Source organism: Trifolium pratense, linkage group LG7 (genome assembly GCF_020283565.1).
Source record: "Trifolium pratense cultivar HEN17-A07 linkage group LG7, ARS_RC_1.1, whole genome shotgun sequence".
Lineage (NCBI taxonomy): Eukaryota > Viridiplantae > Streptophyta > Magnoliopsida > Fabales > Fabaceae > Trifolium > Trifolium pratense.
Genome location: NC_060065.1, coordinates 4,829,366 through 4,852,973, shown reverse-complemented (window position 1 = coordinate 4,852,973; position 23,608 = coordinate 4,829,366). Strand labels below are relative to the sequence as shown.

The 23,608-nt window shown below is 33.3% G+C and overlaps 2 protein-coding genes across 3 annotated transcripts; one reads left to right on the top strand and one right to left on the bottom strand.

Moving 5' to 3' along the window:
• Nucleotides 1–71: 71 nt before the first annotated feature.
• On the top strand, nucleotides 72–8,027 carry LOC123895433 (pleiotropic drug resistance protein 1-like). Its single transcript, XM_045945790.1, has 24 exons — nucleotides 72–485; nucleotides 854–974; nucleotides 1,093–1,181; nucleotides 1,289–1,373; nucleotides 1,630–1,789; nucleotides 1,883–1,959; nucleotides 2,059–2,112; nucleotides 2,207–2,297; nucleotides 2,381–2,682; nucleotides 2,778–3,059; nucleotides 3,160–3,476; nucleotides 3,562–3,722; nucleotides 4,114–4,217; nucleotides 4,336–4,492; nucleotides 4,579–4,692; nucleotides 4,767–4,930; nucleotides 5,407–5,739; nucleotides 5,832–6,122; nucleotides 6,205–6,288; nucleotides 6,381–6,514; nucleotides 6,639–6,866; nucleotides 6,955–7,126; nucleotides 7,415–7,669; nucleotides 7,769–8,027. The coding sequence occupies exons 1-24, from the start codon at nucleotides 163–165 to the stop codon at nucleotides 8,024–8,026; spliced, it is 4,356 nt and encodes a 1,451-aa protein (XP_045801746.1). The 5' UTR covers nucleotides 72–162; the 3' UTR covers nucleotide 8,027.
• Nucleotides 8,028–8,059: 32 nt separating this feature from the next.
• Nucleotides 8,060–11,199, bottom strand: LOC123895435 (probable protein phosphatase 2C 22). Of its 2 annotated transcripts, none has more exons than XM_045945791.1 (4): nucleotides 10,613–11,199; nucleotides 9,736–9,930; nucleotides 9,104–9,315; nucleotides 8,060–8,847 (listed from the first exon to the last, which is right to left on the bottom strand). In XM_045945791.1, exons 1-4 carry the CDS (start codon nucleotides 10,754–10,756, stop codon nucleotides 8,283–8,285), a joined length of 1,116 nt encoding a protein of 371 aa, XP_045801747.1. In that variant the 5' UTR covers nucleotides 10,757–11,199; the 3' UTR covers nucleotides 8,060–8,282. The 2 variants fall into 2 exon arrangements, with proteins under 2 accessions (XP_045801747.1, XP_045801748.1); XM_045945792.1 differs by having other exon boundaries at nucleotides 9,736–9,927; nucleotides 10,613–11,173.
• Between the last annotated feature and the right edge of the window lie 12,409 nt (nucleotides 11,200–23,608).

The window sequence follows — 23,608 nt, the reverse complement described above, 5'->3', positions numbered from 1 at the left end:
GGAACTTGTAGACGGTATGTTAGTAGTTGTTATTGTTAGTATTTTTCTATTCGTCAGAGTTTGAACTCTGTTACTACTTCAAATTTATCAGAAATCTGCACCACTATAAGAAGCTGGTACCTCCAAACAGAATACAACATACTTACATAGTTAGTTACATACATGGAAGGTGGTGAACTAAGAGTAGCGAGTGGGCGCATAGGGAGCTCAAGCATTTGGAGAAGTGGCGCGGTTGATGTGTTTTCGGGATCTTCAAGAAGGGATGATGATGAACAAGAGCTTCAATGGGCTGCTATTGAGAAGCTTCCGACTTATCTACGCATGACTAGAGGCATACTCAACGAAGCACAAGGCGAACAACCTGTAGAGATTGATATCAACAAACTGGGACCACTACAGAGGAAGAATTTAGTGGAGAGGCTTGTTAAGATTTCTGAGCAAGATAATGAGAAGTTTTTGTTGAAGTTAAGACAACGCATTGATCGGTATGTAGGAGTACTAACCTACGTAGCACTGACGCTTTAGATTAAAGACATGTCTGGTGTCCTGGTGTTGGACCCCAACACATGTGTAGATAGGACCTTTTCTTAAGTTATTTACATGTGTCGTGTTAGTGTCATGTCTGGTGTTTGTGATAGTGTTTCATTGAAGTACCGACTTGAGCTGTTGTTTTGTGTCTTAGTGTTGTAATTCTTGATATTTGTGAAAAAATTGTGCTAAATGCAATTGATGCAACCTCAATCGTAGTCGCATCATGGACATCAAAAACCATAATGTCGTTAGCTTCATGTGCTTGTTGCATGTGTAGAGGAATTTACAAGTTCATGTAATTATGTTGCTCTCATGTGTGCAGGGTTGGACTTGATTTTCCAACAATTGAAGTACGATTTGAGCACTTGAATGTTGAAGCGGAATCTAGTGTTGGAAGCAGGGCATTGCCAACAATCCTCAACTTCTACATTAACTTGTTGGAGGTAATCATAACAATAGGTTTCCAATTGTATGTTTTGTTATCCCAAACAGTTCTTTTTGAAGCAGAATACACTAACAATTTGGAATGTATATGCATTAATTTGTGCTCTCTTTTTGAAGGTGTGTGTGAATTTTCTTCACCTTATCCCTAGTCAAAAGAAGCCGCTAACAGTTCTTCATGATGTTAGTGGAATCATCAAGCCTAAAAGGTAAGACAACACTGCCTTAGTGAAATTCACATGAAGGAGGACTCTTGGGAAGAATTAGGAAAGAATCTATCTATTTCTCAATCAACATTATGTTTTGCCTTTTGCAGAATGACACTGCTCTTAGGTCCTCCAAGTTCCGGAAAGACTACATTGTTGTTGGCACTGGCTGGAAGACTCGGCAAAGATCTAAAAGTAAGTGCATGTAGTTAATGATGTTAAAAAAATTGTGGTTAATTGTGTTCAGTAGATAGTTAATGAGTGGCGCGACACCTTGTTATATTCACTAATCATCCACTGGACGTAGTTAATCACATATTTGAACTGCATTAATTATCCAAATTGATGTTGAAATTTGATATCGAATTTGGTGTCAAGATAACACAGCTCTTAAGTAATGCTCAATTTTGGCAATCATAATTCATATGTTTCCTTTGCTGATTAATTGCAGCTTTCGGGGCGAGTCACGTATAATGATCATGAAATGGAAGAATTTGTGCCACAGAGAACATCAGCTTACATAAGTCAAACTGATTTGCACATAGGAGAAATGACAGTCAGAGAAACATTGGCCTTTTCAGCAAGGTGTCAAGGGATCGGAACTCGTTACGGTCAGTAACATAGCCCTTTTTCTTTACCTTGAAGGATTATGTTTTGTCACTTGCATTTGATTGAACTGTTTTTCGACTTTGTGCAATTGACAGATATGCTGGCAGAATTATCAAGAAGAGAGAAGGCTGAAAACATTAAGCCAGATCCTGATCTTGATATTTATATGAAGGTGAGATGAGAGATAAAGATTAAATGTTAATAAACCTCTTTGCAGAAAATTAATAGCTTGGAGATATAGCTAAACATACTTAATATTCTTAATTTTCAGGCTGAAGCACTAGAAGGCCAAGAAACAAACATAGTTACAGATTATATAATTAAGGTAGAAAAACCAATTCAGTGAATTTTGAAGATGATTTTAAGATATATTAAGGAAGAAGCTCATTTTTTTTTCCTGTTTCTTAAACATTTGGCAGATTTTGGGACTAGATGTTTGTGCTGATACCATGGTAGGGGATGACATGATTCGAGGTATTTCTGGCGGACAAAGAAAACGAGTCACAACTGGTAAATACTAATAAGACATGAAGTGTTTTTATTTTATTTTCATTTGTGTTTTGTGAAACTCAAGATGTGATAATCAACTACAGGTGAGATGCTAGTTGGACCATCAAGAGCGCTTTTCATGGACGAAATATCGACTGGTTTGGATAGTTCGACCACATTCCAAATGATTAATTCACTAAGACAATCCATCCAAATTCTGAATGGAACAGCTCTCATCTCTCTTCTCCAGCCAACACCTGAAACTTATGAGTTATTCGACGACATAATTCTCCTCTCAGACGGACAAATTGTGTATCAAGGTCCAAGGGAAAACATCCTCGAATTCTTTGAACACGTCGGTTTCAAATGTCCAGAGAGGAAAGGAGTAGCAGACTTTTTACAAGAAGTACTTTTTTTTGCTTCACTAGATTAAGACTTGTTATTCTTTTCGCCTTTAATAAAAGATAATAAACTCAGCCTTTCAATTCATGTATTTGACAGGTAACATCAAGAAAAGATCAAGAACAGTACTGGAAAAATAAAGATGAACCATATAACTTTATCACTGTTAGAGAATTTGCTGAAGCATTTCAGTTGTTTCACATTGGTCAAAAGCTCGGTGACGAACTTGCTACTCCATTTGATACTTCCAAAGGCCATCCTGCTGTTTTAACCAAAAACAAGTATGGTGTGAGCAAAAAAGAACTGTTAAAAGCTTGCGTGTCAAGAGAACTCTTACTTATGAAAAGGAATTCGTTCGTCTATATTTTCAAGATTTGGCAGGTAAGCATGCCACACCGAGTCACCATTGAAGAAAAACTTACTTAATTGTTCATCAGTGTTATTTCAACTAGGTTCATGTTTTGGTTTTGTTTGTTTTCAGTTGATTCTCACTGGCATCGTAACGATGACGATGTTTCTACGAACTGAGATGCACCGGAATACAGAAGCAGATGGGGGGATCTATATGGGTGCCCTATTCTTCATACTAATTGTAATTACGTTTAATGGATATGCCGAGTTATCGTTGTTCATCGTGAAACTCCCGGTTTTCTATAAGCAAAGGGACCTTCTTTTTTTCCCTGCTTGGGCATACTCTTTGCCTACATGGATCCTTAAGATTCCTATAAGTTTTGTAGAAGTTGGTATATGGGTTGTGTTGACTTACTATGTTATAGGATTTGATCCAAGTTTTGAAAGGTGAGAATGTGTTTTTTTATTCTTTACTGCATGCACTTCATACATAATTTGCTCCAGTTTGCTGAGACACATCCTGTCATTGTAGTTTCATCAAGCAGTACTTTTTGCTAGTTTGTATCAACCAGATGGCATCTGCACTTTTTCGATTTATCGGCGCAGTTGGGAGGAATGTTATTGTTGCTAATACAGTTGGATCATTTGCTTTAATTGCAGTTTTGGTACTGGGTGGATTTATCATATCTAGAGGTGAAGTGTTACTTGTCAGTGCAGTTTATTATCAAAGATGCATATTGGTCCTGTTTAGATAAGCAATCTAATCATGCACTTATTACATAAGTGCTCGTGCATGAGCTATTTTTATAACAAAAGGATACAATAAAGTCAAATTGTTATTATATATGCACTAAGCTAGGTTCATAAGCTATCCAAGAGAACTGATGTAAATAAGCTCAAAATAGTATATGGACATGTCGTAAGTTGTTTCTGTAAGATCTCCCAAATCTTCTCAAAAGTGTTTATGCAAGTAGATAAACTCAAATAAATAAATAAATAAACAAATAAGTCAATTCAAACAGGTACATTGTTTGCTTCAAATATGATGTCAAAAGCTCTGATAAACTATGTTCTTTTGAATCAGATGATGTGAAGAAGTGGTGGTTATGGGGTTACTGGGTCTCGCCGATGATGTATGGACAAAATGCTATAGCTGTGAATGAATTCCTCGGAAAGAGTTGGGCACATGTAAGCAAGCAATGCAATCCCATGAGTGAAACATCTTACATATACAAGAATCTTAATATATGACTAGTGAAGAGTGTTGATCCATGTTTGAAAATATGCTTGTGCTTTTATGTTGCAGGTTCCACTTAATTCAACAGAACCATTAGGAGTGCAGATCTTGAAGTCGCGCGGCCTTTTCCCTGAAGTGTACTGGTATTGGATTGGAGTTGGAGCTTCCATTGGATACATGTTTCTATTCAACTTCCTTTTCCCTTTGGCCTTGCATTATCTTGATGGTAAGTATCCTACATATAATAGGTGCTTTTCAGTTTGTAAAATTGATGTAGTGCTCTAAGTAACAAAATGAAACATTTTACTGCAGCATTTGGTAAACCGCAAGCTTTAATATCAGAAGAAGCCTTGGCTGAGAGAAATGCTGCCACTTCTGGAAACAAAGAAATTATTGAACTGTCTTCTAAATTAGAATGTTCTACAGGTGAGTTACAAGTTCGCTTACAAAAAAATTTCCTATTTTGCTTCACATGTTAATTCAGTGTAATTTCGATGAAGCCAAAGGAAATGCAAGTCAAAGAAGTTTTTCTTCAACGACGCTATCAGAAAAAGTGGGCAACGTTAGTGCAGCTGATCACAGCAGGAAGCGGGGGATGGTTCTTCCTTTCACACCCCTTTCTATCACTTTTGATGAAATCGGATATGAGGTGGACATGCCACAGGTACAAGAATTAGCTTCAAACTTCAAAGGCACTTTTATGTGGAGAATCCACTGTCAGCATTAGAAATGTAGTGGCTTTTCTGGGAGCATTAGAATAAGAGTCTGTCTGGATTGACTTTATTTGAGCTTATCTACTAGCATAAGCACTTGTGAGACTATCTGGGAGAGCTTATGGAAACAACTTATGAGATGTCCATTTCCAAGATAACTTATCAAAACGGTTTGACTTTACTTTGTATTATAGAAATAGCTTATACAGAAGCACTTATGTGATAAGTGTTTATGCTAGCGCTTAATTAACTTGTTTATCCAAACAAGGCTCAACTCATCATGCCTGCACATAGCATAATATAGTGGTGACATATGAAGATTGCAAAAGTTACCTATTCTCTGAATAAAACAAGCACAAAAAAGTGACAGTAATTTAGTCTCACTCCTGATATAATTCTAATAGTCTCCCTTTATGCTTGCTTGTAGGAAATGAAGGCCAAAGGAATTCTTGAAGATCGACTTGAACTTTTGAAGGGTGTTAATGGAGCTTTTAGACCAGGAGTTCTGACAGCTCTAATGGGTATAAGTGGAGCTGGTAAAACAACTCTAATGGATGTGTTGTCTGGAAGGAAAACAACAGGATATATTCAAGGAGAAATAACAATATCTGGGCACCCTAAAAAGCAAGAAACATTTGCTCGCATATCAGGATATTGTGAACAAACTGATATCCACTCTCCCCATGTTACCGTCTATGAATCTCTTGTTTATTCTGCATGGCTCCGGTTACCCTCTGAGGTTGATTCTGCCACAAGAAAGGTAAAGCCTGTCAACTTTTTTGTTTTTCTTTTACTTTATACATACAACTATAGCGTATTAAGAAGACATGTAACACATACCACTTATTTCAGATGTTCATTGAGGAAGTTATGGAACTGATAGAGCTAACTTCAATAAGAGATGCCCTGGTTGGGTTGCCTGGTGTGAATGGTCTGTCCACGGAGCAGCGCAAAAGGTTAACAATTGCAGTTGAACTTGTTGCCAATCCATCTATTATATTCATGGATGAACCTACCTCTGGCCTTGATGCCAGAGCTGCTGCTATAGTAATGAGAACAGTGAGGAATACAGTGGACACGGGGCGAACGGTTGTCTGTACAATTCACCAGCCTAGTATTGATATATTTGATGCTTTTGATGAGGTTAGAGACCCTATTTACTTTTTCTAAGTTGCTGAAAAAAATTTAGTGTCACAAGGCTGAACATCTATTTTTGTACTTACAGCTACTTCTCTTGAAGCGTGGAGGAGAAGAAATATATGTGGGGCCATTAGGCCGACATTGTTCTCATCTGATAAATTACTTTGAGGTCACTATCTCCAATATTTTTACTAATACTAAATACTTAACATATTATCAATCAGTTTTTTCATCAAAGCAAAATACACCTGCTTTGTATAGGGAATTAATGGAGTGCCAAAAATCAAGAATGGTTATAACCCTGCCACTTGGATGTTGGAGGTTACTTCAGAAGCACAAGAAGCAGCTCTTGGAGTTAACTTCTCTGAACTATACAAGAATTCTGACTTATATAGGTAAGATAGGAAAAACTTGAAAATTAAAGCAAATTCCATATAATATCATAATGTTTGGAAGTATAATAAGCGCTCTTTCGGCATATGTGTGGTTCATTAAGCCATCTTGTATAATTACATTCAGGAGAAACAAGACCTTGATCGGGGAACTAAGTGTCCCTCCAGAGGGTTCTAAAGACTTGTACTTCGCAACACAGCACTCACAATCTTTCTTAACCCAATGTATGGCTTGCCTTTGGAAGCAGCACCTATCATACTGGCGAAATCCTCCATATAGTGCAGTGAGACTTTTATTCACAACAATCGTAGCTCTGTTGTTTGGGACAATATTTTGGGATATTGGCTCTAAAAGGTACCGAACAATATTCCTTAACTCATTTCTGAGTTGCCATTCATATTGCTGTTCATTATACCTTTATTTATGTATTCTTGTAATGCAGGGGAAGAAGACAAGATATATTTAACGCGATGGGATCCATGTATGCCGCAGTCCTCTTCATTGGAGTACAAAATGCTACAACAGTGCAACCAGTTGTAGTCATTGAGAGAACAGTTTTCTATAGAGAAAAAGCTGCTGGAATGTACTCAGCATTGCCATATGCATTTGGACAGGTAAGCATAAAGTTTCTAATCATGTAATGGCCAAGGAGTGTTAACTTTGGTCCCTAAACTATCATTTTCTGACCAATTTGGCTCTTGAACTATCACTCTCATATTTTTAAAGGAATTGAGGGACCAGCTTGATGCATTAATAATAGTTTAGAGACTAAATTAACGGATAAACTGTTGTTCAAAAAAAAAAAATTAACGGATAAACTGTTTAACTATTGATCACTAATTATATGAAGTTGAGTGAGAATAGAAACTGTTTAGGAAACTTACCACATTTGAAATATACAGGTTGCTGTTGAGATCCCATACATACTCATACAGAGTCTTGTATATGGAGTTATAGTGTACATCATGATTGGTTTTGAAAGGACACCTGCCAAGTTCTTTTGGTATCTCTTCTTCATGTTCTTCACCTTGCTATATTTCACCTTATTTGGAATGATGCTTGCCGGCGCTACACCAGATCACAACGTTGCTGCTATAGTTTCTTTTTTCTTCTACTTGCTATGGAACCTTTTCTCGGGATTCGTTATTCCCCGAACTGTAAGTTTCGGTGTCCCTTTTGCTTCACTTTTAATATTAAACCATGCAAGTGTAAACAGGAAAGTTAACTCAAACACTAAAATGCTTGATATGTAACAGAGAATGCCAATATGGTGGAGATGGTTTTTCTGGATTTGTCCTATCGCTTGGACCCTATACGGCTTAGTTACTACACAATTTGGTGATGTTAAAGATGTTTTGGATACTGGAGAGACAGTGGAAGAGTTTGTTATGAATTATTTTGGGTATAGAGATGATTTCAAAGGTGTAGCTGCGGCTGTGGTCGTTAGTCTTTCGCTAATCTTTGGATCTAGCTTTGCCTATTCAATTAAGGCATTTAATTTCCAAAAAAGATGAGCATCTTTTACAACTTGTACATTCACATCTTAATTAGTAAAAGAATAAAAGTAAAAAGTTGTTAATATAATCTCAAGTGTTTAAGAAAGAACCAGTACCAGTAAATTAAAATGTCAGATGCCGCATATGATACAGTCAGAAAGTTCTCTCTCATCCTACTACACCTAACACCTACAGTTACAAATGAATTTTAATTCTCATAACAGATACAGAAAAGAAAATCAAACAAGAAGGAACCAAAAAGACTTGTGCCAACTCATTTTTCCAAACTATCCAAAAAGCTTTGCAACTCCTTCAAACCTTCAGCAGAGAAGCTCCTGTGAACTCTGGAGCGTGGTGCTACCAAATTCGGAGGAGGATGCTGCTGAAAGCAAACCACGACAGCAGATAAATTGTCTCCACTTTTTCTCTTCAAAGCCTCGTCAACCAGATCCTTGCTACATACGGCTGGGTCGTTATGCTCCTGAAGCCTGCGCCGAGCAAAATCTACAGCATTTTGGCTTCTAAAAACATCCCAAATCCCATCGCAGCCTATGATTAGAAATTCGTCCTCAGCAGTAAGTTTTGTAGTAATGAGTTCAGGCTCTGCACTTAGTGGTCCACCATCTTTGCATTTCATGCCTTCCATGTGCCAGTCACCAATAGCTCGAGCAACATTAAGTTGCCCGTTAAGATATCCATCGTAGACATAACCCCCGGATGCCTCGATACGCCTCTGCTCTTTCATGCAAACTGGTTTGTGGTCTCTTGACATGTCAATTGCTTTTCCACGACGGCACAGCACTGCTCGACAATCTCCAGCATTTGCCACCACCAGCAACCTACAGTCAAAAACTACAATCAACATTGCAACGTATCACATAATCACATGTATGTACTTCATGCCATGTTAGAGGAAGAACATGAAAATGGAAATATGTTTTGTGGCAGACCAAAAAGTCACCAACCCTCAATCAAATTTATGACTTTTGAACTTGTCCAGAAAAATGCGGAGAAAAAATTAGCACACCTTTGGCGCTAATTCAAAGAAAGAAAAAAAGGATGTATGTCCAGATTATTGAATATCAAAATCCTGACCTTCCTATAATAAGTGTAGCCAATGCAGTGGTACCAGATGCAAGGGCAGCATCGAGAGAACAAGCTTCTGCAAATGCATTGTCTGTTTGCAGAAAGGCCGAAGAAACTATCCTTTCAATATCAACTGGGAAATCTTTATCCTCGAGAATGAACTTCGGCAAATGATTGCAAGCAAAGTCAGCTGCCTGCTTTCCACCGTGTCCATCAAACACCTGACCAAGCCATTGGCCATATAATGTTACTTGACTTTTGCAAGCAGTTTACAAACAAATGCAAACAACATAAATAAACTTGTCTATTCTTGTCAACTGTAAAAACTCCATAGCTAGTAAATGTGCATCTAATATGTATTTACGCACATTGGTCCACACCATATGTAAAGCGACACATTGTTACCAATTACCAAAGAAGATTAACATGTGAACTAAGATTTGCAAAGAACTTCCAAAACATGTCATCAGATTGCACAAACACGAGAAGGAAAGAAGACAAAACAAAGGAAAAGAAAATATTGGCACATGAGGATGTCAATGAATAAAAAACCATGAAGAAAAAAACGAAAAATCCATTCTCACAACTATCAGTACACCAATCACGATAAGCCCGAAGGGGAGAGAGAGAGAGATATATACCCCATAGAAAGCACTCGGTCCATCAGTATGTTTGTTGAGCCCATGACCCTGCATAAAGTTGTCAACACAAACATACACATCCTCCATACTTGACCGGAACCCGATATCAGCATATCCTCCCGAACGAAGGTTTGGAAGGAAATCAGACTGGCAATCTTCAGTAACATCCTCAGCAGACAACTTCATTTTAGTCTGCTGAATTCCATGAAAGTCCAGGGGCAAAAAAAAAACAAATCAAAAAAATGAAAAAATGAAAAAATTGTAGAAAGATGAAATTTTTCAGTGTAGAAAAAAAAAAAAACTTAAACACCAGAAACAAACCTAATATCAATGATAACGCTACAAACTGAACCAACAGAACAACTAATCATAATGAGATGAACAAATCATGATAACCAAGTACAGTACTAATTAGTTTCTGACAAAAAGGAACAAAGTGCAACCTTTTCCAAATTTTACATGATGATGTTGCCATCTAATTTTCCATTTCCCCAATCCAACCAAACCAACCCATCATCATTATTTCACTTTTCTCTTCCCCAAACAAAGGATATCCTTCTATTCTAGTCCTATTTTTTATCTACAATAATAAATTAAATACAAAACCAAAGCTAAAAATACTTGCAAATAAAACTCAACAGTTGTACTACAATTTTCCAATATTCCACTACATCAAAGTGACAAATGTAAAAAACCAAAAAAAAGGAATTATGCTAAAAACGTACAAATAAAGATAAGAATCATTTTAAGAAAATTAATAAATGCTGTAATAAATAACTGTTCCAAAACAACAAAAGAAGAAACCAAACAAAGAACTAGTAACATCATTATTATTATGACTATATAAAACAAAAACAAAAAAAAAAAATAATCTTACAAGAGAAGCGTGACGAACAAGGGATTTTCTGCATGGCAAAACGAGAGGATCATTGCGTTGACATTGACGAAATGCAGAAGCAATAGATGGATTAGGATGTGGAGGTCGACTCTCACTAGAGTTTCTACCTTCAATTTCTTCCATTATTTTTCTTCTTAACCATAAGATCCAAACTTCAAAAACAAACAAGTATCAGAGAAAATGGGTTCGACCCAGATTGTGAAAAGCTATTGGGTGGTGATAAAAAGAGTAAAAATTAGGTCTTTGTTGTTGGGTTTGTTATATGTCGGTGATTCAAAAGGGAAGGTGGTTTGAGGAATGTAGAGATTCGTTGGAAAGGGTTTGAAGAAAGGAGTGTTTGGGTGGGTGGAGAGAGAGAAATGATGAGAGAAGAAAGATGAAGATTCACCGTCTTGAGTTGAGGCGGTGGTCGGTGGGGTTTTAAGTTTGGAAAATGGTGGTGCAGTGGTAGATACGTGACGACGTCGTATCGCTATGAAATGTGTGTTGTGTGTGTTGCTTGTTTTGTGCTCTGTCAACGCCACGGCACAAGCCTTTTCTTCAGGGGTACTACTTTGTTTTCCCATAATAAATTAATCCAATTTTTTTTTCCTATTAGTGATCAATAATGTTTTTTTTTTTGACAAATAATAAATAAAAAATTGATAGACCGAATCTTATAAAAAAAAAATTGATTAACGAAATTACAGTAGTTATGGAAAAATCGTGGAGGAATTAGAGTTCAAATTTTAATTATGATGTTTGATCTAATAATTTTAATATTTTTATGTGTTGAGTTAGAATTTATGGACTATAAGTTATTTATTTTGGCCAAATTAGGAGTATAATGTTTTTTACATATAAAAATATAAGTAAAAATTGATCAACAAAAATGAATGTATTTAGTCCAAATCTTTAATCAAATACATCAAGTTTTTTTGACTCGTTTTTACTTATATTTTGGGACGGAGTAATAATAATTATAAGTATCATAAATGTAGTTCAATTGGTAGTTGCTATAAATGTTATTAGATGAATCATAATTCGAACTCTAGACTTTTTCACACTTTAGATGTATAAACTATTTAAAAAAAATACAAGAATTCTTAAAAATTAGAATTTTATTATTATTATTTTATTATTATTTAATTTTGTTTCTTTTTTTTTTACAAGATTTAGTTTTGATTCTAAGAATGTGTTTTTGGACAAATGATAAAAAAAAAAAAAAGATAGACGAAACGACAATAGTTATTGAAAAATTGTGGAGGAATTAGAGTTTGAAATCCATTCACGACATCCGATTTAATAATTTTAGCATTTTTGTCAGCTGAGTTATAAGTACCATAAACCTATCACCTTAAGGTTTTGGTTTGTTCAAGGCCCGATCTGATGATCCATCGGATCCCTTCATGACCCAACAATGGTATCAGAGCCGATGGTTGTTGATTCGGCTCCTTATGTCGAAAGTCTTTCTGACAAGGTGTTTAAGCGTCGTATTCCGTTGAGACCAAGCAACGGTGGTACAAGTGGATGAAAAAGCTTCCGTTCGAGTGGAAGCATACCCATAAAGTTTATAAGTGAGATGACTCATAAACTTAACACCTTAAGGTTTTGAGTTAAAATATAGTATTCAACTCACTTGTATCATTCGTTAAAAAAAACAAAAAAAAAACTCACTTATATAATTGTTCAAGACCTGTAATAATCTAATAACCCAACAATTTCTAATGCTTTGATGGGTTGATGGCTCATATAACTTGTATTAACTTTACTATAGATTTCTAGTTCTTTTTCTATCGGGGCCTAGCCCCTTTTGTTTGTAAGAAGAATTTAAGATTATACTTTCTAAATTAAGACTTATATTGAGAGACATAAGTATAGGTGAGCATAGAGAGAGAGAGAGAGAGAGAGAGAGAGAGAGAGAGCGAAAACAAGAAAAAGATGAAAGAAATTGAGGAACATAAGAAAAATTAAATGGAGAGAATCTATTCTCGATGAACATCTAAATTGCTTTATTTCCAATAAATGATTAGTTGAGTTGTAACCTGTTTTGGTAGATTTAATAATGTCTGTAGTGTCTGATCTGAATCTGAATATTGAATATTGGATGATTGATTTTCAAGTTTTTTAATGATTGAGCTGCATCAACAAAGTACTACACAATACAGTGTTGGTTGTTATTCAATCTTGACACATTAACATCCCCATTGAGTCAACTCACATCATGTCATACACTGTACTGTACTACGTAGTACACACTTTTTTTTATACTACTACTACTACTGTTTATTCAAAAAACATCAATGGCATTGGCATTGGCATTGGCATTGGCATTGGCATTGGCATTGGCATTGGCATTGGCATTGGCATTGGCATTGGCATTGGCATTGGCATTGGCATTGGCATTGGCATTGGCATTGGCATTGGCATTGGCATTGGCATTGGCATTTGGCAACAAGTACTAAACTTTTCAAAATATTTTTGCCTAAAATTTTAAGTTTAATTCAGTTGAGTGTTGAGGTTCTTGCACATGCAATGCAACTATCATTTTCCGTCAAATTTTATTTATACCTACCCAACAATTGAGTAATAATTTTCATAAAAACTTTTTTTTGTTGGATTTATGTTTTTGAATTCCTAAAATTAAGGAATAATCATTAATAAATAAATACATAACGGAATTGGATGAAAAGTCAAAATATGTGATCCAAATATTGTTTCAAATACATTCAATTTATTAATTCTTTTTTCTTATATTTCGTTTCGAATTAGTCTGTGCTTAAAACGGATATTGAATTAATAAAACTAATAAAACTAATTATTCATTTTACCTACTTGGGTTGTTCAATTTTTAGGCTGTGAATCCTAAAACATAAACTACATAAGAAAAAGAAAAAGCTAACAAGTCGTAGGAAATTGGTACAAAATTTCTTTTGTTTGGTGAAATTGTGGGAGGCTGGTAGCTAGTTTGAATGGTTTGGAAATTGGGAATGAAATCATGGAAATTTAGATTTTTTTTGTTGTAGCTTCTTGCATTGACGTAGTCAATCACATCACAATCCTTAATAGTTAATTAATTTCTTTTTTTTATTAACTTCTAGTCGAATAGTTGAACTTCATAAGATATACAAAGAAAGAGGGATTTATGGGAGAAAAAAATCTCTAGTACTTTCATCATGATATTTTGTGTCATGAGTAAACCAAATGAATAATGTCTTGTATGGCTGAACTTAAAAATTAGTCCATAATTCGGCTCTCAATAATAATCTCCCTAGATTATAAGTTATTGAGTTCTTTAACTCTCAAAAAGGGTTAAATACAAATTGTTGGTTTTAAATTAAAAATAATAATTGAATATTAGATAAATAATATACAATTAATTTTTTCTCATTTTCATACGTTAAATATGATTCTTGAAATCATACATATCATTCACCAAAAACACCACCAATCAAATACATGCATGACACCACCAATATATTATGAAGTTTAAATTAAAAAAAAAAATATATTTAAATATTTATAAATCATACACGATTTAAGTTCCCCTTCATTCTCATGTATTAGGTACAAGTCTTAGAGTCATAAGTTAATCATCAAGAACACCAGTCAACTATTATATTTATAACACCACCAATATATATTTAAAAAAATCTTATAAATAAGGACGGAGGAAGTACATTATTAATGTAATAAGGTTAAAATTTACGAGTATTTCGATTCCCAAGATATATAATTATTATTCATATGATCAACTATTATATTCATAACACCAACAATATATATATATATATATATATATATATATATATATATATATATATATATATATATATATTTAAAAGAATCAATTCTTTTTAATTCTTCATGTAATAATTGATAAATGACTCTTGTCATGAATAGTAAACATTATATATGTTAGGAATCGAAATACTTGTAAATTTTAACCTTATTACACTAATGTACTCCCTCCACCCTTATTTATAAAATAAATAAAAAAATCATTTTTTTCTCCTTAATATAAGATCTTTATAAAATTCTATAGGGGTTAGTGATTTATTTACATCTCTATCTTATAACATCAATAATTAAAAGGATGGATGTGTAAAATAAAAACGCATTCATCCCACTTGATTTGGTCTGGTGGTACTGGCTTTGGACCTAGGAGTATGCTCCTCTTAAGGTCTCAAGTTTGATTATCTCTTATGCCAATTTGGATGGACTAATTTAACTTTTTCAAAAAAAAAAAACGCATTCGAGACAAGTTTATATTCTAACAACTTTCTTTAGTACACTGTTCAAAAAAACTTTCTTTAGTACAAGAGATATATTTGTTAGAGGTTATCATAAGGGAAGGAGTATTACGCTTCTATCATCTATCAAATAACTAATTTTTTAAAATAATCAAATAAAACTCTATAACGTTCCATTATTTTTTGGACAAATTATAAATTTTAGCATTCATCACTCTATTTTTAGATGAAAAACATTATAAATATTAATTATTATTTTTATCTTTTATTTCTCTTTAATATTCTTTTATATTTTTCTCTTTTCATTTCTTTCATATTTTTTGTACATACGCATAAAAATAAAAGACATTCGGCCAAACTCACATAGTACATTGCTACTGCAATAAACCAAGTATTTCTCCAATTATTTACTTAAACTATTAGTATCGGTAAGCCTGTCCACAAGAAACAAATGAACTTCGTCCGCTCCACGTGGAATGTCGAAATCAAGAGTATCTTCCATTTGTGACCACTTAAACACTTCAGGTCTTTCCATAGTTGCAACAGGAGTTTTGAAAGACCTTCCATCACCATAATCGATGCAAAAATAGGGTTCAACTGCAGTTGCTGAAAATCATTGCAACAAAATCAACTACGAAAATAAAAAAAATTCATGCCACGGTTGCTGAAAATAATTGCAAAAATCAACCACAAAATCATTGCAAAAATCAACCGAAGATCTAGAAGGAAAAAAAAAAACTCAATCACGGAATCATTGCAAAATTAACGGGAAAGAAAGATCTAAAAAGATTCATCTAATCTAAAAAGTAACAAAAACTCTCTATCACGGAATCATTGAAAAGATCAACGGAGAGAAAGATCTAAAAAGTAACAAAAACTATCAATCACGGAATCATTGCAAAATTCAACCGAAGAAAGATCAAAAAGTAAGAAAAACTACTTGTTGGAGCATTGAAATCCAGCGAAATAAACTTGATCTTCAGAAATCCACCGCAGTTCCTCATTGCTCTCTGAAAAATCTGGAAAAAAAAATCTCAAACTATTAGCACCGATCGCCGAATACGGTGGAATCTCATAATAAGAAATTAGAGTAGAAGGAATACTGGACGAAAACGTGGACGAAAACGTGGACGGAAACGTGGCAGTTCTCCGGAGCGTGGCAGTTAGGATTCCGACGGAAGAAATGAAACGAAGAGTGAAGTGGTTGAGAGTATTTTAGGGTTTTAATAGTCGTTGAAATTGAGAGTGGTTAGTTAGTTTTTCCACAAAAATACCTCCGCGCCAATTTTGGAGAATTAAAATTTAAAACAAAAATACCTCCACGCCTATTTTGGAGAATTAAAATATCTCTACAAAAATATAGTAAGCTTTAGTTGTTTTTATTTTTTAGTCAAAATTGTTTATTTGTTTTTTACTATATAAATTTTATTTATATTGAGGAATTTGTTTTTGACTATATATTTATTTATTTGATCTGAAATAAAGAGGTCCAACCAAAAATAATTGATAAAGAGGTGATTGTAATTTATTTTTTTTGTACATAGAGGTGATTGTAATCTATCGAAGCTCAAACAAATATATACGTGAATTAAGAGATTTAATGTATAGATTGAAAGATACCTGCATGAAAGAGGTATATATTGGCATTGGCATTGGCATTGGCATTGGCATTGGCATTGGCATTGGCATTGGCATTGGCATTGGCATTGGCATTGGCATTGGCATTTGGCAACAAGTACTAAACTTTTAGAAATATTTTTGCCTAAAATTTTAAGTTTAATTCAGTTGAGTGTTGAGGTTCTTGCACATGCAATGCAACTATCATTTTCCGTCAAATTTTATTTATACCTACCCAACAATTGAGTAATAATTTTCATAAAAACTTTTTTTTGTTGGATTTATGTTTTTGAATTCCCAAAATTAAGGAATAATCATTAATAAATAAATACATAACAGAATTGGATGAAAAGTCAAAATATGTGATCCAAATATTGTTTCAAATACATTCACTTTTTTAATTCTTTTTTCTTATATTTCGTTTCGAATTAGTATGTGCTTAAAACGGATATTGAATTAAAAAAACTAATTATTCATTTTACCTACTTGGGTTGTTCAATTTTTAGGGCGTGTAGCCTAAAACATAAACTACATAAGGAAAAGAAAAAGCTAATAAGTCGTAGGAAATGGGTACAAAATTCCTTTTGTTTGGTGAAATTGTGGGAGGCTGGTAGCTAGTTTGAATGGTTTGGAAATTGGGAATGAAATAATGGAAATTTAGATTTTTTTTGTTGTAGCTTCTTGCATTGACGTAGTCAATCACATCACAATCCTTAATAGTTAATTAATTTCTTTTTTTTATTAACTTCTAGTTGAATAGTTGAACTTCATAAGATATACAAAGAAAGAGGGATTTATGGAAGAAAAAAATCTCTAGTACTTTCATCATGATATTTTGTGTCATGAGTAAACCAAATGAATAATGTCTTGTATGGTTTGAACTTAAAAATTAGTCCATAATTCGGCTCTCAATAATAATCTCCCTAGATTATAAGTTATTGAGTTCTTTAACTCTCAAAAAGGGTTAAATACAAATTGTTGGGTTTAAATTAAAAATAATAATTGAATATTAGATAAATAATATACAATTAATTTTTTCTCATTTTCATACGTTAAATATGATTCTTGAAATCATACATATCATTTACCAAAAACACCACCAATCAAATACATGCATGACACCACCAATATATTATGAAGTTTAAATTAAAAAATTATATTTAAATATTTATAAATCATACACAATTTAAGTTCCCCTTCATTCTCATGTATTAGGTACAAGTTATAAGTTAATCATCAAGAACACTAGTCAACTATTATATTTATAACACCACCAATATATATTTAAAAAAATCTTATAAATAAGGACGGAGGGAGTGCATTATTAATTTAATAAGGTTAAAATTTACAAGTATTTCGATTCCTAAGATATTTATTATTCATATGATCAACTATTATATTCATAACACCAACAATATATATTTAAAAGAATCAATTCTTTTTAATTCTTCATGTAATAAATGATAAATGACTCTGGTCATGAATAATAAATATTATATATGTTAGGAATCGAAATACTTGTAAATTTTAACCTTATTACATTAATGTACTCCATCCACCCTTATTTATAAAAAAAAATAAAAAATCATTTTTTTTCTCCTTAATATAAGATCTTTATAAAATTCTATAGGGGTTAGTGATTTATTTACATATCTATCTTATAACATCAATAATTAAAAGATGGACATGTAAAATAAAAACGCATTCATCCCACCACTTGGGTTGGTCTGGTGGTACTGGCTTGAGACCTAGGAGTGTGCTCCTCTTAAGGTCTTAGGTTCGATTATCTCTTGTGTCAATTTGGGTGGACTAATTTAACTTTTTTCAAAAAAACCGTATTCGAGACAAATTTATATTCTAACAACTTTCTTTAGTACAAGAGATATATTTGTTAGAGGTTATCATAAGGGAAGGAGTATTACGCTTCTATCATCTATCAAATAACTAATTTTTTAAAATAATCAAATAAAACTCTATAACGTTCCATTATTTTTTGGACAAATTATAAATTTTAGCATTCATCACTCTATTTTTAGATGAAAAACATTATAAATATTAATTATTATTTTTATCTTTTATTTCTCTTTAATATTCTTTTATATTTTTCTCTTTTCATTTCTTTCATATTTTTTGTACATACGCATAAAAATAAAAGACATTCGGCCAAACTCACATAGTACATTGCTACTGCAATAAACCAAGTATTTCTCCAATTATTTACTTAAACTATTAAAGTCTCCAAATATTTAACATATACTACTCCATCCCAAAATATAAGCAAAAGGAGGTCAACAAAAGTGAATGTATCTGGACTAAATTTTAAACCAAATACATCAACTTTCATTGACCAATTTTTGCTTATATTTTGGGACGGAGGGAGTACTACGTACACTACAAGAAAACATGAAATTGTTGACCAAATTTTGTGAGGGCTAGAAGCCCTCAATAATGTATTGAGGGTTTATTGAGGGCCAACAGCCCTCAATAATGCACAAAATCAATTTTATAAAAAAAAAACAAATAAAATAAATATTATTGAAGGTTAGGGGCTGCCAAGAATGTGCATCGAAAGAAGCAAAAACTGTCTAAAACGTTATTGAGGGCTTAAAACCCTCAATAAATGTGACTAGCAATTATTGGGTGTTAGTGGCCGTCAATAATGCATCCTAAAAATTAAATCAAGAAACTTTTCTCTTTTCTCTCTCATAAACCGTATATCACGTGTTCACCCTCCTCTCATACTCATTTTTATTCTTTCTCTTGTCTCATAAACCTAACCTACCACTTCTCTCTTTTTTTTCTTTTCCATCTCAGTTTTCTACCTTTTCTCTTTCATTTTGTTCAAGTTTGAATTTTTTCAATCTCAATTTTCTACCTCTTTCTCTTTCAATTTGCATTATTTGCCAACAAAGAATATCAGACACCCACTATTGTCTTTCTTTGTTCCAGATCTGTCAACAGAGAACGCCATCCTCTTCACCTTCTCAACCGTTCAACAACCGCAAGAAACAATTCTAGATCTGTCTTTCTTTGAACTCTGTCAAGAAACGAAATTTCAGATCTGTATTTCTTTGAACTCTGTCGAGAAATGAAATTCAAGATCTATTTTCTTTGAACTGTCTCTTTTTAATTCTCATTTTTGAAGTTAACATTTGGATCTGCTTAATTCCAAAACTGAGGAAATTAAGTCTTTGAAGTAAAAAAAAAACGTCTAGATCCACTTAATTCTCATTTGGATATGCTTAATTTTTGTTTAAAAAAATCTAATAATAAAATTAATTTTCGTTTTAAAAAACAGAAGCATAAAAATTAATTATTATTATTTTTTTAAAAAAAAACAACATTTATTAGCGGCTGCAAGCCGTCAGTAAAGAACAAGGCTGACAAACGCTTCTTGGCGGTCCCAGGCCGTCAATAATGTTATTGAGGGTTATGGGCCGTCAATAACGCTTACTGGCGAACATTTTCCTGAGGGTCATAGGCCGTCAATAATGCATGCATTATTGACGGATTTTAGCACTTATTGAAGGCTTTGAGCCCTCAATAATTCATTGTTTTCTTGTAGTGGTAATACTCCCTCCATTTTTTATAATAGTCTTTTTTAGAATAGTAACATCAAATAAAGAAGTGTATTTTTGCACCTTATATTTATATTATATTGTCATCTTAATCCACCAATAAATTTATTTTGTTTTTGCACATACTTTCTCCTTCCTATAAATTTAATATATTATGTAAAATAAAACCAAAAATTTAATATGTTATGTACCCAAAAAAATAAAAACTTTAGTTTTCCAAATATATAGCATTAATTAATTTTATTAAAAAGATAAGAGTAATTGACAAAGGGTATAATTGATAAATTGTGTCTTTAAAAATACCAAAACGACAGTCAAATAGGAACGCTAAATCTGACGTCAAAAAACTCTTAAAAAAAACGGATGCATTATCCTATATAATATCCCTCCAAAAAAACGGTGATAGCAAGGCCTTTTGTACCAAATCTTCCGGCTCGGTTAACCTATATAATATCCATCCAAAAGAGTCGGTCTAACCCAAACCAAAATTCGGTGATAAAAAATAAATATCAAAATCAAGACAGATCATGTACATATGTATACCTTGTGCAAGTATGTGTCTGCATAATAAGGTGTGTCATAGTTTACAACAATGTTGACACGTTCAATGTCAATCTCTCTGCCAACCAAATTTGTTGCAACAAGAATACTTGAATGCCCCTCTTTGAAACCTCTATAACAATTTAACGTACAAATAAATTTGTGTATGCGGAAAACACACTTGCAAAGACACTAATAGTTGCGTAAAAGAAAAAGACACTAATAGTTAGCTTTAATATTTTTCCACGTTAGTACTTATATATTAAGCATTCGTGATGTTGTCGTGATGACATCCTCATGACATATATCATTTTCCTTTATATTTTTACAAAAAAACTTCACTGTTATGTAGTTTTTTTAAGTGAAATGATATGTGTGAAATTTATATTTTTAATTTTTCTCCATATATTCTCGAGTGAACAGTGAGACATTTGACTGTTGTGTAAAATAAAGAAACGGGTGTAAAAAAATGTAAAATAAAGAAACGGGTCAGTTGCAATGGGTCCACGGTTCCAGCAAAAAGAAATGCAGTTTGGGGTTACACAAATTGGTCTGGGTAAAAAATAAATGAACTCATTGGTCCTCGTACCTGCCCGAAGTCGATTCCAGCAATAAACCAGTGTCTCGGTGAATGTTAGCATGAGGAGAGTTTTAAATTATTACTATATAGTTATGAAAATATAAATGTAAAAGTATGATTTAAATGAGTCAAAATCACTTTTATATTCCCCAAAATATTAGTAATGGATGGAAGACTAGAAATCATAGAAAAATTGAAAAATATTTCACCGACATTTTTATTATTATAAATAATAATTAATTCATGCAATAATTATATATATAGGATGCGTTGAAATGAAATTCCGAATCAGCCTTGTCTACAAAACAAGATGAGAGATTCCAACTCGAACATGTTATGCTTCCATTTGTACACTCTCGTCCCAATCAAGTAAATATGATTTATTTTGTTTAAAATTTGAATCAAATACATTTATTTTTGTCGTAAATGGTAACTTTGCAGACGTGGCCCAATTAATCGGTTCATTTTGATCCTTATTTTTTGTTATCAGTCGCAAATTGACTACATGTATAACAACTACCGCCTCCCATTGAGAATTGTTAGGCTTCGAATCATCATATGGTTTACTAACGTCCACTTTCAATTCATAGGCAGGTTTAGATTCATGAGAAATAACTACAAAAAAATGACAAAACATATAAATAACAATACATAGATGCATTCAAATTCAAATCTACAAAAAAGTTGCAGGTGAGGAAATAATTCGGAACGTGTTTTCCGAACTAAAGTTCGGAATCTGTTTTTCGGAATTAGTTTGGATTCTGCTTTCTGAACCAAACCAGTGCCTAGGGGCAAAAATAGCAGCAACGAATGGACAACAAAATTGGTTGAAAACGAATAATGTATTACCTTATGTTTTAGCCTCATAGAGTGTACAAAGTCTCCGTCAATGTTCCAATGTTGATTTTAGACCTCCTCTCCAAGAAAAAAACAAAAAAAAATTGAGAAAATTTTAGGTTGGGTATTGATGAAGATCAAAAAGTAAAGTACAATGGCTAATAACCTATGTATAAGGGATTGGTTATTATACATAAGCTATCCTTATGCACCATGCATAAGTTACTTAGTGCACCCCCCAAATTACTTGTGCACCCCCCAAATTACTAGCACATCCCCAAATTTCTCATGCACCCCCCAAATTACTTGTGCACCCCCAAATTTCTCATGCACCCCCAAAATTTCTCGCACACCCCCAATATGACTTTTGCCCCCCAATTTTATTTTTTTGGTCCCCTCCACATTTCTAGCCTAAACCATTTTGTTGTGGGAATGGTTTCAGAGATATGCACTCCAAAACCATTAAGTGTATAAGATGGTTTTAGAGTACAACCCTATAATTAGAATACAAACAATAATTGTGATTTGAAACCATTTAACCAACATAATGGTTTCCAGAATTTTTAAAACCATATAAACACACATAAAACCATTTTACAATACAAATGGTTTCAGTGTATAACTATCTGAAACCATTTAACCAACATAATGGTTTCCAGAATTTTTAAAACCATAAAAACACACATAAAACCATTTTACAATACAAATGGTTTCAGTGTATAACTATCTGAAACCATTTAACCAGCATAATGGTTTCCAGAATTTTTGAAACCATAAAAACACACATAAAACCATTTTACAATACAAATGGTTTTAGTGTATAACTATCTGAAACCATTTAACTGGTTTTAAATAATGATTATAATTGTACCAAAAAAAAACAATTATGATTCTAATTATAGGTTGTACTTCAAAACCATCTTATGCACTTAATGGTTTTGGAGTGTATATTTTTGAAACCATTCCCACAGCAAAATGGTTTAGGCTTGAAATATGGGGGGTTAAAAAAAAATTGGGCGCACAAGTCATCTGGGGGGTGTGTGAAAAATTTTGGGGGGTGCGCTAGAAATTTGGGGGGTGCGCGAGAAATTGGGGGGTGCATGAGAAATTTGGGGGGGGGGTGCACGAGAAATTTGGGGGTGCTCGAGTAATTTGGGGGGTACGTGAGAAATTTGGGGGGTGTGAGATTAGGTGTGAGTGTGTGAGTTGAGATTGGCTAGGATTATTACATGTGGATGCTCAATCTAATGGATGTTATTGACTTATGTACCATGCATAAGGATTACACTTATGTATAATAACTTCTCCCTATGTATAAAGGACAAGTACATGTTATATTTTCCGAATCCAAGCGAGCGGGATATATTTTTCGAACCTTTAATTAGTTTGGAATCTACGTTTCGAACTTCATTACCAAGGATAAATCGTGGGCACATAAGAGAAACATGGGATACAACTTCATTAATTCCCACATAATATAGAATAAGGCCTTAAAATTGTTGGGTGGACTTGGCAAATTTAGCAAATTTGACCAAAAAATAAAAAGAAAAGTAACAAATAAGGACAAAAAAAGAAATACAAATAAAACATG

Excerpts from the sequence above, each read along its gene's own strand:
- LOC123895435 (XM_045945791.1), bottom strand. The coding sequence starts at position 10,756 with ATGGAAGAAATTGAAGGTAGAAACTCTAGTGAGAGTCGACCTCCACAT. Across the intron at positions 9,931-10,612 it reads TTGTTCGTCACGCTTCTCTT|CAGACTAAAATGAAGTTGTC; the intron begins GTAAGATTATTT and ends CATGGAATTCAG. Across the intron at positions 8,848-9,103 it reads GCTACACTTATTATAGGAAG|GTTGCTGGTGGTGGCAAATG; the intron begins GTCAGGATTTTG and ends TTTTGACTGTAG.
- LOC123895433 (XM_045945790.1), top strand. The coding sequence starts at position 163 with ATGGAAGGTGGTGAACTAAGAGTAGCGAGTGGGCGCATAGGGAGCTCA. Across the intron at positions 2,683-2,777 it reads TAGCAGACTTTTTACAAGAA|GTAACATCAAGAAAAGATCA; the intron begins GTACTTTTTTTT and ends TGTATTTGACAG. Across the intron at positions 6,515-6,638 it reads AAGAATTCTGACTTATATAG|GAGAAACAAGACCTTGATCG; the intron begins GTAAGATAGGAA and ends AATTACATTCAG.